Source organism: Elephas maximus, chromosome 22 (assembly GCF_024166365.1).
Source record: "Elephas maximus indicus isolate mEleMax1 chromosome 22, mEleMax1 primary haplotype, whole genome shotgun sequence".
NCBI lineage: Eukaryota > Metazoa > Chordata > Mammalia > Proboscidea > Elephantidae > Elephas > Elephas maximus.
Genome location: NC_064840.1, coordinates 22879822 through 22894278, shown reverse-complemented (window position 1 = coordinate 22894278; position 14457 = coordinate 22879822). Strand labels below are relative to the sequence as shown.

The window sequence follows — 14457 nt, the reverse complement described above, 5'->3', positions numbered from 1 at the left end:
CATTGGTCTATATATCTGTAGTCGTACCAGTACCAGGCTGTTTTGACTACTGTGGTGGTATAATAGGTCATAAAATCAGGTAGTGTGAGGCCTCCCATTTTGTTCTTCTTCTTCAGTAATGCTTTACTTATCCAGGGTCTCATCCCTTTCCATATGAAGTTGGTGATTTGTTTCTCCATCTCATTAAAAAAATGCCACTGGAATTGCATTGTGTCTATAGATTGCTTTTGGTAGAATAGCCATTTCCACAATGTTGAGTCTTTCTATCCATGAGCAAGATATGTTTTTCCACTTCTGTAAGTCTCTTGATTTCTTGCAGTAGTGTCTTCTAGTTTTCTTTGTATAGGTCTTTTATGCCTCTGGTAAGATTTATTCTGAAGTATTTTATCTTCTTGGGGGCTATTGTAAATTGTATTGACTCAGTGATTTCCTCTTCGACATTCTCTTGTTGGTGTAGACAAATCCAACTGGTTTTTGTGTGTTTATCTTGTACCCTAATACTTTACTGAACTCTCCTACTAGTCCCGGTAGTTTTCTTGAGGATTCTTTAGGGCTTTCTGTGTATAAGATCATGTCATCTGAGAATAGAGATACTTTTACTTCTTCCTTACTGATCTGGATGCCCTTCATTTCTTTATCTAGCCTAATTACTCTGGCTAGGACTTCCAGCACAATGTTGAATAAGAGTGGTGATCAAGGGCATCCCTGTCTGGTTCCGGTCCTCAAGGGCAATGCTTTCAGACTCTCTCCATTTAGGCTGTTGTTGGCTGTTGGCTTTGTATAAGCGCCCTTTATTATGTTGAGGAATTTCCCTTCTATTCCTATTTTGCTGAGAGTTTTTATCGTGAATCTGTGTTGAGCTTTGTCAAATGCCTTTTCTGCATCAATTGATAAGATCATGTGGTTCTTGCCTTTTGTTTTATTTATGTGGTGGATTACACTGATTGTTTTTCTAATGTTAAACCATCCCTGCATACCTGATATGAATCCCACTTGGTCATAGTGAATTATTTTTTTGATATGTTGTTGAATTCTATTGGCTAGAATTTTGTTGAGGATTTTTGCATCTAAGTTCATGAGGGATATAGGTCTGTAATTTTCTTTTTTTGTGGTGTCTTTACCTAGTTTTGGCATCAGGGCTGTGCTGGCTTCATAGAATGAGTTTGGGAGTATTTCTTCCTTTTCTATGCTCTGAAATACCTTTAGTAGTAGTGGTGTCAACTCTTCTCTGAAAGTTTGGTGGAATTCTCTAGTGAAGCTGTCAGGGCCAGGGCTTTTTTTCTGCTGTTGGGAGTTTTTAAATTATTTTTTCAATCCCTTCTTTTGTTATGTGTTTATTTATTTGTTCTACCTCTGTTTGTGTTAGTTTAGGTAGGTAGTGTGTTTCTAGAAATTTGTCCATTTCCTCTAGGTTTTCAAATTTGGTAGAGTACAGTTTTTCATAGTATTCGGTTATGATTCTTTTAATTTCAGTTGGGTCTGTTGTGATATTACCCATCTCATTTCTTATTTGGGTTACTTGCTTCCTCTTCTGTTTGCTTGTTTGTCAGTTTGGGCAATGGTTTATTGATTTTGTTAATCTTTTAAAAAGAACCGGCTTTTGGTCTTGTTAACTTTTTCAATTTTTTTTCTATTTTCTATTTCAGTTAATTCTGCTCTAATTTTTATTACTTGCTTTCTTCTGGTGCCCAAGTGCTTCTTTTGCTGCTTTCTTTCTGTTTGAGTTGTAGGGTTAATGTTTTGATTTTGACCCTTTCTTCTTTTTGGATGTGTGCCTTTATTGCTATAAATTGACCTCTGAGCACTGCTTTTGCTGTGTCCCAAATGTTCTGAAAAGATGTGTTTTCATTCTTATTTGATTCTGTGAATTTCTTTATTCCGTCTTTAATTTCATCTATAACCCAGTAGTTTTTGAGCAATGTGTTGTTCAGTTTCCATGTGTTTAATTTTTTTTCCTTGATTTTTCTGTTATTGATTTCTACTTTTATGACTTTATGGTCAGAAAAGATGCTTTGTAATATTTCAATGCTTTGGATTCTGTTAAGGCTTGCTTTATGGCCTAATATGTGGTCTATTCCAGAGAATATTCCATGTGCATTGGAAAAGAAAGCATACTTGGCTGCTGTTGGGTGGAGTGTTCTGTATATGTCTATGAGGTCAAGTTGGTTGATTGTGGCATTTAGATCTTCTGTGTCTTTATTGAGCTTCTTTCGGATGTTCTGTCCTTCACCGAAAGCGCTGTGAGCACTGGAGCTGTCTCTCTCTGTTTTCAATGTTGTTAGAGCTTGTTTTATGTATTTTGGAGCCCTGTTGTTGAATGTGTGAATATTTATTATGGTTATGTCCTCTTGGTGTACTAACCCTTTAATCATTATATAGTCTTTATATAAGTCCTTCCTTATCCTTTGTGATGGATTTTACTTTAAAGTGTATTTTGTCAGAAATTAATATTGCCACTCCTGCTCTTTTTTGCTTGTTGTTTGCTTGATATATTTTTTCCATCCTTTGAGTTTTAGTTTGTGTCTTCAAGTCTAAGGTGTGTCTCTTGTGGGCAGCATATAGGCAGAGCTTTTTTAAATCCATTCTGTCACTCTCTGTCTCTTTATTGGCAAATTTAGTCCATTTATGTTCTGTACAGTTATTAATAGCTATGAGTTTAGTGCTGTCATTTTGATGTCTTTTTTTGTGTGTTGTTGACAGTGTCTTTGTTCCACTTAATTTTTTGTGCTGAGTCATTTTTCTTTATGTATTTTCTTTTTATCTTTTTCATTGTTGATTTTGTATTTGCTGAGTCTTTACATTTTTCTTGTTTTTTATTTTGATGTGTAGGATTGTTAGTTTCCTTTGCAGTTATTTTTTTTTTTTAATATTTAGCCTTATTTTTCTAAATTTAAACCAATCTTTTATTTCTTTGTATTGCCTTGGCTTCCTCTCCATATGAAAGATCTATGACTACATTTTTAGACTCTCTTTTTTTGTTTTGATGTTGTGAACTTTACATAGTTACGTCTCTGTTTCCCTATTTTGAGTGTTTTAGTTATGATTTATTTTTGTGATTTCCCTATCTGGGTTGATATCTGGTTGTTCTGTCCTGTGTTCTAGTCATGAGTTGTTGTGTGATATTATTGATTTTCTAACCAGAGGACTCCCTTTATTGTTTCTTGTAATTTTGGTTTGGATTTTCCAAATTCCCTGAACTTTTGTTTATTAGGAAATGTCCTAATTTCACCATCATATTTGAGGGACAGTTTTGCTGGATATATAAGTTTTGGCTGGCAGTTTTTTTCCTTCAAGGCTTTATATATGTCAACCCATTGCCTCTTGCCTGCATGGTTTCTGCTGAGTAGTCTAAGCTTAGTCGTATTGACTCTCCTTTGTAGGTGACTTTTCTTTTGTCCATAGCTGCTCTTAAAATTCTGTCTTTATCTTTGGTTTTGGCAAGTTTGATTATAATATGTCTTCGTGACTTTCTTTAGGGATCTACCTTGTGTGGGGTTCAATGAGCATCTTGGATAGATATCTTCTCATCTTTCATGATATCAGGGATGTTTTCTGGCAACAAGTCTTCAACAATTCTCTCTGTATTTTCTGTTACCCACCCTTTCTGCCCTCCCCCATACCCTGTTCTGGTACTCCTATCACTCATAGGTTATTCCTCTTTATAGTGTCCCACATAATTCTTAGGGTTTCTTCATTTTAAAAAATTCTTTTATCTGATTTTTCCTCCATAAGTTGGTGTCAAGGGCTTTATCTTCAAACTCACTAATCCTGACTTCCATTGCCTCAATTCTGCTCCTATGACTTTTAAATTTGTTGTTATGTTCTTCTCTAATCTTCTTTAGGTCCTCTACTGCTGTCTGTGTGTTTCTTGGCTTGTTCTGCATTTTGCCTGGTCTGCTTCCTGATCTCTTGAGGAGTTCTGTATATTACTCTTCTGTATTCTACTTCTGGTAGTTCCAGGAAGTTTTCTTCATCTGGAAGATTTCTTGAATCTTTGCTGTGGGAGCTTGCTGAAGCCATCATGGTCTGCCTGTTTATGTGATTTGATATTGACTGTTGTCTTCTAGCCATCAATAAGTTATTGTATTTATTTATTTTGTGTCTGCTGTTTGTGTCCTACCTTCTTGTTTTGTTTTGATATTCTGAAATAGGCTGCTCATGTGAGCTAGCTTGATTATTGGTGCCTTTGAAGCCCTAACGTCCTGTTCCCAGGTGGTTAGAGCTTTTACTAGGTATGTGAGCCCAGGAATCTGTTTACTTTTCTCATATGGACTCAGCTCATGTGTCCAGGTATTCAATCACCAAGTCTGTGGTACAGGCTCTCACCTACAGTCCTAGACGGTCAGGGGTGATTGGTGTATGCACAGGTATCTGACTGCAGTAGAGGGTCACATACTGATCAAGGCAGGCTCCTGACAGCTGCCCCGAGTGTTTGAGGAAAGTATGCCCTGTTCCCTAGAGTGCATACGTGGGTGGGTTTTGCAGCTGGACTATGGGCACCCAATGCTGTTGGGTGTAAGGACTAGGAGACACCACTTATTCTTGGACCCCTGTTGTGGATGGCTAGGTGGCGTGGGTACAGCCACCAGTCCTCAGGCCCCTGATGTGGGTAGGCGAGGACTCGGCTTAATAGGCAGAGCAGTGTCAGATGTCACGAACCTCCCTCTCCACCATATAGCTGAAATACTTGAAGTTAGACTTCAGGTATATACACTGTTGTACTGTGCTAATAACAGCCTACAGTGTTGAAATGGGCCCACACAGGTCTATGTAGGGGCAAAAGGCATTCAAAGTCTGTGGACCCTTTATGCCTGTGCCTAGGCAAAGGAGCTGTTTCTGCACTGAGTTCCTGGCTTATTGGAGCCAGCAGATTATTTTTTCCCTGTTTGTTAATTTGTTCCCTCTCCAAGGCCAGGAGAATGCCTTAGGGTGCGTGATGGGTCCTACTTCTGGCCCAGGGGATACAGCACTCTCTGAAGCCTGCTTGGACCCAGTGCAGAGTGGGAAAGGGGCAGGTAAGTGGGAGAGAGGTTTTTCCCAAAGGAGTGTTTTTTGTTTGCACAGTAGGTTATATGCGTGTCCTTATCTTTTGCTGATTGAGTGCTGCTTTTCACCAATTCTGGTGGCATGAGTAGACTCTCCACCACTAGGTCTGTCTCAATGTGGAAAACTCATTCTGAATGCCACTGCTTGCTTAACCACACTTGTGCCAGTGGATCCAGCCTGCAGTGTGCCATTTCTCCCTAGGTCAGGTCTGGCAACTCCTTGCTGCTTCTGAACAATCTCTCCCTCTCCCTGCCATTCACTCTGATTCCTCAGCTTTGCCTTTGATATTCAGGGCTCCTAGGTTGTCATATATGATCAATTCACTTGTTTTGGGGGGGTCTTTGTTATAAGAGGGGCCACAGGAAGCACCTGATTACTCCGCCATCTTGGCCCCACCTCCTCTGTTTTAATATTTTAAGGACCACAATATACTATCATTTTTTACCAACAATATTGAGCTGGATTTTCCCACATATTTACCTCTTCCACTGCTTTTAGTTGCTTCTTGCATCTCTTAGCTTCTATGTGGAACAGTGTTTCTTCTGCCTGAAGAATACTCTTTAGTATTCCATATAGTGCAGGTCTGCTGCAGACAAATTCCCAATTTTCATTTGTCTGAAAATGTCTTTACTTCACTTTCATTTTGAAGGGTACTTTCAGTGGGCATAGGATCCTAGATCAGCAGATTTTTTTTCCCCTCACTTTCCTCATCTTGTCTTCTAGCTTCCATTTCTTTCTATTGAGAAGCCAACTCTCAGTCCAATTTTATGGTTTTGAAGTGCCGAAGCGGCTTAACTACTAAGTGAGTAATCTGTAAAATAAATGATTTTAGAGGTTTTATTGAAGCACACAACACAATTTATAAATTGCGGAAGTAATGAAAGCAAGCCTCATAAGTAAGATCAGTATCCTGAGGAATGGGTAAAATATTAAGAAATTATACACTCAAAAAAGGAACTAAATTATTGGGACAGCAGTTGTGGTAAAATCAATGAACATTGTATTAATCACATCTTGACTGAATATACATCACACAGTTATGGTAAAAGTTATACATATTGTATTATAAGTAGCCTAAGAAACCACAATGGCTTCGTACTTTGTTTCTGACTGGTTGATACCTTGTTAGAAACCACAACCTTAATTCTGATTGGTTGATTATCTTGTAATAATCTACAGGTTGCATTAAGAGTTTCCTTGGAACAAACTATAATATCCAATAAGCATGTTTTCCAGAGACAGAAAAGTTGAAGTAGATTTCTGACAATGGCCAAATGACAAGATGGAGTCTTAATTGTATATGAAGTTATAGGATGAAGTCAGGGCCCTAGTCATAAGTTGCAGTTTTTCCACAAACTGTGTCTCAGATTTTTTGCTCTTACTGAGAAGTCAACTTATGTTTTTTTTCCTTTTAAAATTTTTGTCTTTGTTTTTGAACAATTTTACACTGATGTCCAGGTACTCTTTATTACTTCATTAAAATAAATAAATAAATTTTAGAAAATTCTCAGCTTTATCTCTTCTAATATTTTTTTTTCCCATTCTCTCTCCTTATGAAACTTCAATTTCACATAACTTATATCTTCTTAATGTATCCCTATGTCTCTTAATCTTTCTCCTACCTGTTTTATCCTTGTTTTCACTCCACTTCAATCTGGATATTTTGCATTGATTTGTCTACCAGTTCACTAATCTTTATTTCACCCTATATCTAATCTACTGTTAAATTTATCCATTGAGCTACTAATTCCAGTTATTTTTCAGTTCTTAAAATTCCATTTTTACAGTTGTCACTAAGTTCTCTGATAAAATTCTTAATCTTGTCTGTTCTATCCTTAAACATAGTGTTATGGATTGAATTATGTCCCCCAAAATATGTGTTGTAAATTCTAGCCTCTATGCCTGTGGTTATAACCACATTTGGGAATGGGTTGTCTTTGTTATGTTAATGAGGCAGGATTAGCATAGGGTCTATCTAGTGTCAATATCTTTTGAGAGATACAGGAAATTAAACAAGCAACCAAAGCAGAGACAGGGGAGGAAAGATGCCAAGCCACATGAAGATTTCCCAGGACCAGAAGCTTAGAAGAGACAAAGACCTTCCTCCAAAGCTGACACAGAGAGAAAGCCTTCCCCTAGAGCCAACTTCCTGAATTTGGAATTCTAGCCTCCTAAACTGTGAAAAAATAAATTTATGTTTGTTAAAGCATCCATTTGTGGTATTCCTGTTATAGCAGCACTGGATAACTAGTTATTTTAAAGTTTGTGACATGACAATATGAAAATCTGGAGACCCTATGGGTCTGTTTCTATTATCTGTGGTTTCTCTTGGATTTCATTCATGTTGTTTAGTCCCTTGTTTGTTTGCTTATTTTTAATTTAGTACTGGATCATGTTAAAAACTTCTTTAAAGTAATTTTTAGAAATAATTTGAGGCCTTGGAAGAGGGAACCAAAATCTGAGATCATCTTAATCCAATCTAAGGTACTGAGATTATCTGAAAACAGGCCACAGTCCTTGTAGGTGCTGATCTATTTCCGGTTTCATGTTACTTGTAGGATAAAGACTAATCCCCAAATGTGAGAAGTTTGCCAGGATCCCCTCCCCCAGTCACATGAGAATGTCAAAAGTACTACTTTGCCTCTTAGCCACCTCTTCTGGGACTGGCAATCATTTTGGGGGGAAAAACAGCTCCAAATGCTAGGTTCATCTCTCTCTACAGCCTTGTAATTCTTCACTGCCTTGTTAGCTCTATGATGCCTTTAAGCAGGTATTTTTTATTTGTATGGCTCTTTAAAATTTTATTGGAATTATGTAGTTTCCCATTACTAGGATGTCTTTCTTAGAAGCACAGCCAGAATGCTCCTTAGAAGCGAGGAAGGCGCTTCTCAGGTACTTTGGACAGGTTATCAGGAGGCACCAGTCCCTGGAGAAGGACATCATGCTTGGTAAAGTAGAGGGTCAGTGAAAAAGATGAAGACCCTCAGTGAGATGGATTGTCACAGTGGCTGCAACAATGTGCTCAAACATAACAACAATTATGAGGATGGTGCAACACCGGGCAGCATTTCGTTCTGTTGTATACAGAGTTGCTAAGAGTAGGAATGGACTCCATGGCACCTAACAGCCGGATGTTTGATTTACATTTTTAAAATTGAGGTAAAATTCAAGTAACATTAAATGTACCATTTTAAAATGTACATGCCAGTGGCATTTAGCGAATTCACAGTTTTGTGAACCATCACCACTATCTAGTTCTAGAACATTTGCATCATCCCAAAAGGAAACCCTATAACCATTAGTCGCTCTCCGTTTTCCGCTCCTCCAGCTGCTGGCAACTGCTAATCTGCTTTCTGTCTCTATAGATTTACCTATTCTTGACATTTCATATAAGTGGAATATCATACAATATATGCCTCTTGTCTGGCTTGTTACCGTATTTTTTTAAGGTTCATCCATGTTGTAGTTATATTTTCACTTCTTTTTATGGCAGAAAAATATTCCATGGCATTGATTTATAACTACTTCTCACTTATTGACTGTCTTATTCAACATTTCACATTTATGACAATAGTAAAAAATCTACCTGGTGGGCCCTAGGAGCCAGATGGGGAACCGGGCGGTTCTTTGCAACCAATGGCAGGCCTGCTCCATGCAAGAGGCAGTGACAGCTGGCTGTGAGGAAGCAGTGGGAGCCAGGCCTCAAGAGTGTGTGTGTGTGAGGAAGGGGTGGTGAGGTGGGGCTCAGAAGTCTCTTTTTCCAAAGAGGCCTCTCTGCCACCTCTTCAGCCTCTGTCGTGCCCATGTGGCCAGGCCTCACCTGTCTGAAGGCCTGGAAACCACCGCTGCTGAGGTCTGTCTCCCAGGCCGGCTAGGCGTGATGCTAGAGAGGTGCAGGGGTCTGTGCAGAGGCCCGGAGCACAGCCAGGTGATGGTGGGCCCCTGCTGCTCCACAGCATCCTGAGACACATTGGTGAGAGATGGGGGTGGGTGGGTGTACCGCATTTTGTTTATCCAATCATCAGTGGAGGGACACTGTATTTTTCCCACCTTTTGGCTATTGTGAATAGTGCTGGTATGCACATTTCTGTACCAGTTTTCGTTTGTGGCTGAGTCATTTACATTCTCACCAGCAATGGATGAGGGCTCCACATTCACATTCTTACCAACACTTTTTTTTCTTTTTACATAGCCATCCTAATGAATGTAAAGTGGTATCTCATTGTGGTTTTGATTTGTATTTCTCTAATGACTAATGAAGCTGACCATCTTTTCATGTGCTTGTTGGCCATTTGTATATCATCTTTGGAAAAATGTCTATTTGAGTCTTTTGCCCAATTTATAATTGGGTTGTTTGTCTTCTTGTTGTTGAGTTTGCCCAGAAAGATGCTTGTAGGAGTTCTTTATCTATCCCAGATACTAGACCATTATCTAGCAGGTATGGGCAACGTTTCATTCTGTCGTATGTGGGGTCACTATGAGTCAGAACCTACTCGACAGCACCTAATGACAGCAGACCATTATCAGATATATGATTTGCAAATACTTTCTCCCATTTTGTAGGTTGTCGTTTCACTTTTTTTTATTTTTTATTAACTTTTATTAAGCTTCAAGTGAATGTTTACAAATGCAATCAGTCTGTCACATATAAGTTTACATACATCTTACTCCCTGCTCCCACTTGCTCTCCCCCTAATGAGTCAGCCCTTTCAGTCTCTCCTTTCGTGACAATTTTGCCGGCTTCCCTCTCTCTCTATCCTCCCATCCCCCCTCCAGACAAGGGATGCCAACACAATCTCAAGTGTCCACCTGATATAATTAGCTCACCCTTCATCAGCATCTCTCTCCCACCCACTGACCAGTCCCTTTCATGTCTGATGAGTTGTCTTCGGGGATGGTTCCTGTCCTGTGCCAACGGAAGCTCTGGAGACCATGGCCCCCGGGATTCCTCTAGTCTCAGTCAGACCATTAAGTTTGGTCTTTTTATGAGAATTTGGGGTCTGCATCCCACTGATCTCCTGCTCCCTCAGGAGTTCTCTGTTGTGCTCCCTGTCAGGGCAGTCATCGATTGTGGCCGGGCACCAACTAGTTCTTCTGGTCTCAGGATGATGTAGGTCTCTGGTTCATGTGGCCCTTTCTGTCTCTTGGGCTGTTAGTTGTCGTGTGACCTTGGTGTTCTTCATTTTTCTTTGCTCCAGGTCGTTTCACTTTTTTGATAATGTCTTCGATACGCGAAAGTTTTTAATTCTGATGAAGTCTAATTTTTCTATTTTTTCTTTTGTTGCTTGTGTTTTTGGTGTCATATCTAATAAACCATTGCCAAATCCAGTGTAATGAAGATTTACCCCTATGTTTTCTTCTAAGGATTTTATAGTTAACTCCATCTTTGCCTTTGATTCATTTTAAGTTAATTTTTATATATGGTATACGAGGCCTATCTTCATTCTTTTGTATGTGGAAATCCAGTTGTCCCAGTGTGTCTTGGTCATCTAGTGCTGGTATAACAGAAATAGCACAAGTGGATGGCTTTAACAAAGATAAATTTATTCTCTCACAGTCTAGAAGGCTACAAGTCCAAATTCAGGGCTTCGACTCCAGGGGAAGGCCTTCTCTCTCTGACAGCTCTAGAGGAAGATCCCTGTCATCAATCTTCTCTTGGTCTAGGAGCTTCTCTGTGCAGGAGCCTTGGGTCCGAAGGGCATGCTCTGCTCCTGGCACTGCTTTCTTGGTGGTATGAGGTCCCCATATCTCTCTGCTTGCTTCTATCTCATATATCTCAAAAGAGATTGGCTTAAGACCTGTCTAATCTTGTGGATCTCATCAATATAACTGCCACTAATCCATCTCATTACATCATAGTGATAGGATTTACAACACATAGGGAGATCACATCAGATGACAAAATGGTAGACAATCATACAATATTGGGAATCATGACATAGCCAAGTCGACAGATATTTTTGGAGAGACACTATTCAATTCATGACACAGTGATTTACATTTTAACAGATTATTTTGTTAAAATGTGTAGGAACAAGGTGGGTACAGAGGGACCATGTAAGAGGCTGTTGTAATAACTCAGATAAGAGATGTTGGTGGCTTGGAACAGGGTGGTAGTGATGGAGGTGATGAGAAGGGATCAGAATATGGGTATTTATTTATTATTATTATTATTACTTTTAACCATCAAGTCAATCAGCAGGATTTGAATGTGGAGATGAAAGAAAGGAATGAATCACGGATTACTCCAAGGTTTATGGCCTGAACAGAGGGGTGAATGGTTGTATAATTTTCTAAAACAACAAAGATTGGGAAAGGAGGACTTTTGGGGGCACAAGTGGGAGGGAGATAAAAAGTGCAGTTTAGGTGATGCTAAGTATGAAATGCCCCTAGACAGCCAGAGGAGGTATCTTGTTGGTAGTGGGGTGGAAGAGTCTAGAGTTTAGGGGAGAGGACTGGGTTGGAGATAGAATCTGTCATCAACGTAGAGGTTGCATTTTAATCTGTGAGCCTGAATGAGCTCCTCCAGGGAGAGAACATAGATAAGCAAAGACCCAGGTCTGAGAAAGAGCCCCTGACTTCATGAAGACAGGAGAACAGAGGGTAAGAACAGGTGGGCAGCCAGAGAGGTAGGGGGAAACCAAAGCATGGCGGTGGGGTGCCTGGGAATCTGAGCACAGAGAGTGCTTTCAGAGGCAGGAGTGATGCACAGGGTCAGATGCTGGGAAGTGAAGACATGCTCCATTGAGTAGGGAGATAAGTCCTTTGTGATGGGAGTTTAAAATGTTTTTCCCAGGTTTTCTTCTGATTTTGTTGAGGAGCTTTATTTTTATTAAAAACTTGCATTTCTCACAGCAGTCCTCTTTCTCATGGCTTCTGGCTTTGTGCCCTCATTCCCACTCCAAGATTACATGTGTCCATGTGGCACCCATATGTGCCCTAGGGTGGGCCAGAGAGGGGACATGTGGCCCACGAGCTGGGGAAGGACTGTCAGGTCACAGGTGCCTGAGCCGAGGGAGGGCATTGGGGTCAGAGGTCCCGCCTGGGTCCCCTCCCATTTGGGCCCTACCTATAACTGTGGTTTACATGCTGGGGAGGATTCTTAGGTGTGAGGGGAGAGGCAGTCCTGGCGAGCTGTGTGGGCACTCAACACAGACCAGTCTGACCAGTCTTTCAGAGATGAAGGGCTTGCCCTTCTTTGCCCATGTACAGATGGGAAGCCTGAGGCCAGGATGTTATATGAGGGCCACCTGCAGAAGTCCAGCGTTGAAGAGCTTGTGGCCAGTGTGTCCCCAGAGAGATGGGGAGTGGAGGCTGCCTAGGTGGGTCCCTGGAGCCACTGGGAGGGACAGAGGGGCTGGCCTAGGTCTGGTCTTGCCTGATGCAAACACCCTAGACAATAATGGCTGAGGAAGCACGTGGCAAACTGAGAAGCACCTTATGTAAAGCAAGGGGCCCTGTAAATGGCATTGCACTCTGCAGTCTGTAGAGTCCTGTGGACCTATGAGTGGCTGGACTTGAGGGGGCAGACTGGTGTGTTCTCTGAGTTAACTTGGGGTTTAGTGGCAGCAGACGGGTGACCTGCTGACCTGTCACTGTTCCCCAGTAAGCCCAGGTAGGGAGGGTGGGAAGGGAACCAGGCCGCTTACTCTGTGCGTGTCCCCTAGAGCTGTTCTGCAGCAGCGCGGCTCGCCCATGGATGCTGCCATAGCAGCTCTGGTCTGCACTGGTGTTGTCAACCCTCAGAGCACAGGCCTGGGCGGAGGGGTCATCTTCACCATCTACAATGCAACCACAGGTGGGCCCCAGGACCCTCACGGTGAGGGAGGGCTTGTCCACAACCACTTGGAAACCACGAGGTACTCCTAAGCCCCGCAAGTGTATGGCCAAGACTGTCCTGCTCGCCATGCCCAGCCAGCCCCCCACCATCCCTTCCACCTTGGCTGCACAAAGCCCTTGTGGTAGGTCCTGTCTGAATTTTAGTACCATCTCATGGTCCCGAGATGGAACTGAGGCCTAGAGCAGGCAGGGGTCATCTGAGGGGTGCATGATGTGGGGTAAGGCCTAGCAGCCCCAGGACCCACCCACCCTACATCGTCTTGTCCAACACGGGCCAGCTCCCCTGACCATCCTCACACCCTACCCTGGCTCCAGGGAAGGTAGAGATCATCAACGCCAGGGAGACGGTGCCCGCCAGTCCCACACCAGGCCTGCTGGATCAATGTGAGCAGGCCCAGCCACTAGGCACAGGTGAGGACAGGGAAGGGCACTGCCCTCTCCCCTCCAGGCCAGAACTGTACCTGAGGGGACAGTGTGGCTCCCAGACAGCCTGTGACTCCTGACACCAGGGTGATGGGGGACGGGAACCCCATGGGGGCCTGACCAACTCTGGTTGGGGGTGTTTTCCTGGGGGAGAGGCTCTCTGAGTGGAAAGGGACTGCAAGCAGAGGGACCTGCCTGGACAGAGGCCTGGAGGGATCAGTAGAGATGGCCACAAAGGTTGCTGGGACTGGGGTAGGGGTCCTTGGACCAGTTTGGTGGGGTGTGGACTTTGGCCATGGACTTTAGATAGAGGCCAGTGGAGAGCCATGGGAGTCTGAGCAGTAGTGTCAGGTGCATGCTTCAGAAAGCTCACTCTGGCTGCCATGGGGTGGGGGGTGGCGGGGCGGGGGGTGGGGGCAAGAAGCCTGATGGGGCCAGGTATGAGGGTGACAGGGTCCCTGGGGCAGGCCTAAAAGTCCCAGAGTGGGGACACTGCCTGCTGTGCAGGGGCCCAGTGGATTGGGGTGCCCGGGGAGCTCCGGGGCTATGCTGAGGCCCACCGCCGCCATGGCCGCCTGCCCTGGGCGCAGCTATTCCAGCCGACCATTGAGCTGCTGCGTGGGGGCCACCGCGTGCCCCTGGTCCTCAGCCACTTCCTGAACAACAGTTTACTGCGGCCTTCCCTGCATGCGTCATCCTTGAGGTAAGCACATACTGTGGCCCCGGCCCAAGGCCCCTGGCAACCCCACCCCATTCTATCCAGAAGTTGGAGGCACAGCATGCACAGGGTGGTGTGTTTCTGCTCTATCCATGGACCTCAGGGCTCCCCATGCCAGAGCCTAACTCAGAGGGGGGTTCTGGAACCCCAGGGTGGATCTGCCCTCCAGCACTGGCCCCTTCTCATTCTCTCAGGGTGGCAGGAGGGCTCTGGCCACCCCTCCCCATCCTGTCAACTCACCAACCAGGTCTTCTCAGCATGTAGGGTAGACTGTTCCCGGGAGGACTCAGGCCTGCAGGAGCGGTGTGTGCAGGGTAGTACTGCTTCACCCAGTCCTGGAGAATCTGTCCCTGATACCCATCCAGCCCCCTTAGGACCCTGGGCCTGGGCTGCCCATGTAGGGCTCTGCCAGAGCTCCAGCCTCTCAGAAC

The 14457-nt window shown here is 43.2% G+C and overlaps 1 protein-coding gene across 2 annotated transcripts in view; it reads left to right on the top strand.

Annotated features, from left to right (window-relative positions):
- GGT5 (gamma-glutamyltransferase 5) overlaps positions 1–14457 on the top strand; it is a 48249-nt gene that overhangs the window by 25965 nt on the left and 7827 nt on the right. For both annotated transcript variants that reach the window (XM_049865410.1, XM_049865409.1), the window contains exons 2-4: positions 12714–12844; positions 13201–13296; positions 13816–14011. In XM_049865410.1, the coding sequence (XP_049721367.1) occupies positions 12742–12844; positions 13201–13296; positions 13816–14011 (395 nt within the window). In that variant the 5' untranslated portion in view covers positions 12714–12741. The remainder of the gene's footprint in view (positions 1–12713; positions 12845–13200; positions 13297–13815; positions 14012–14457) is intronic.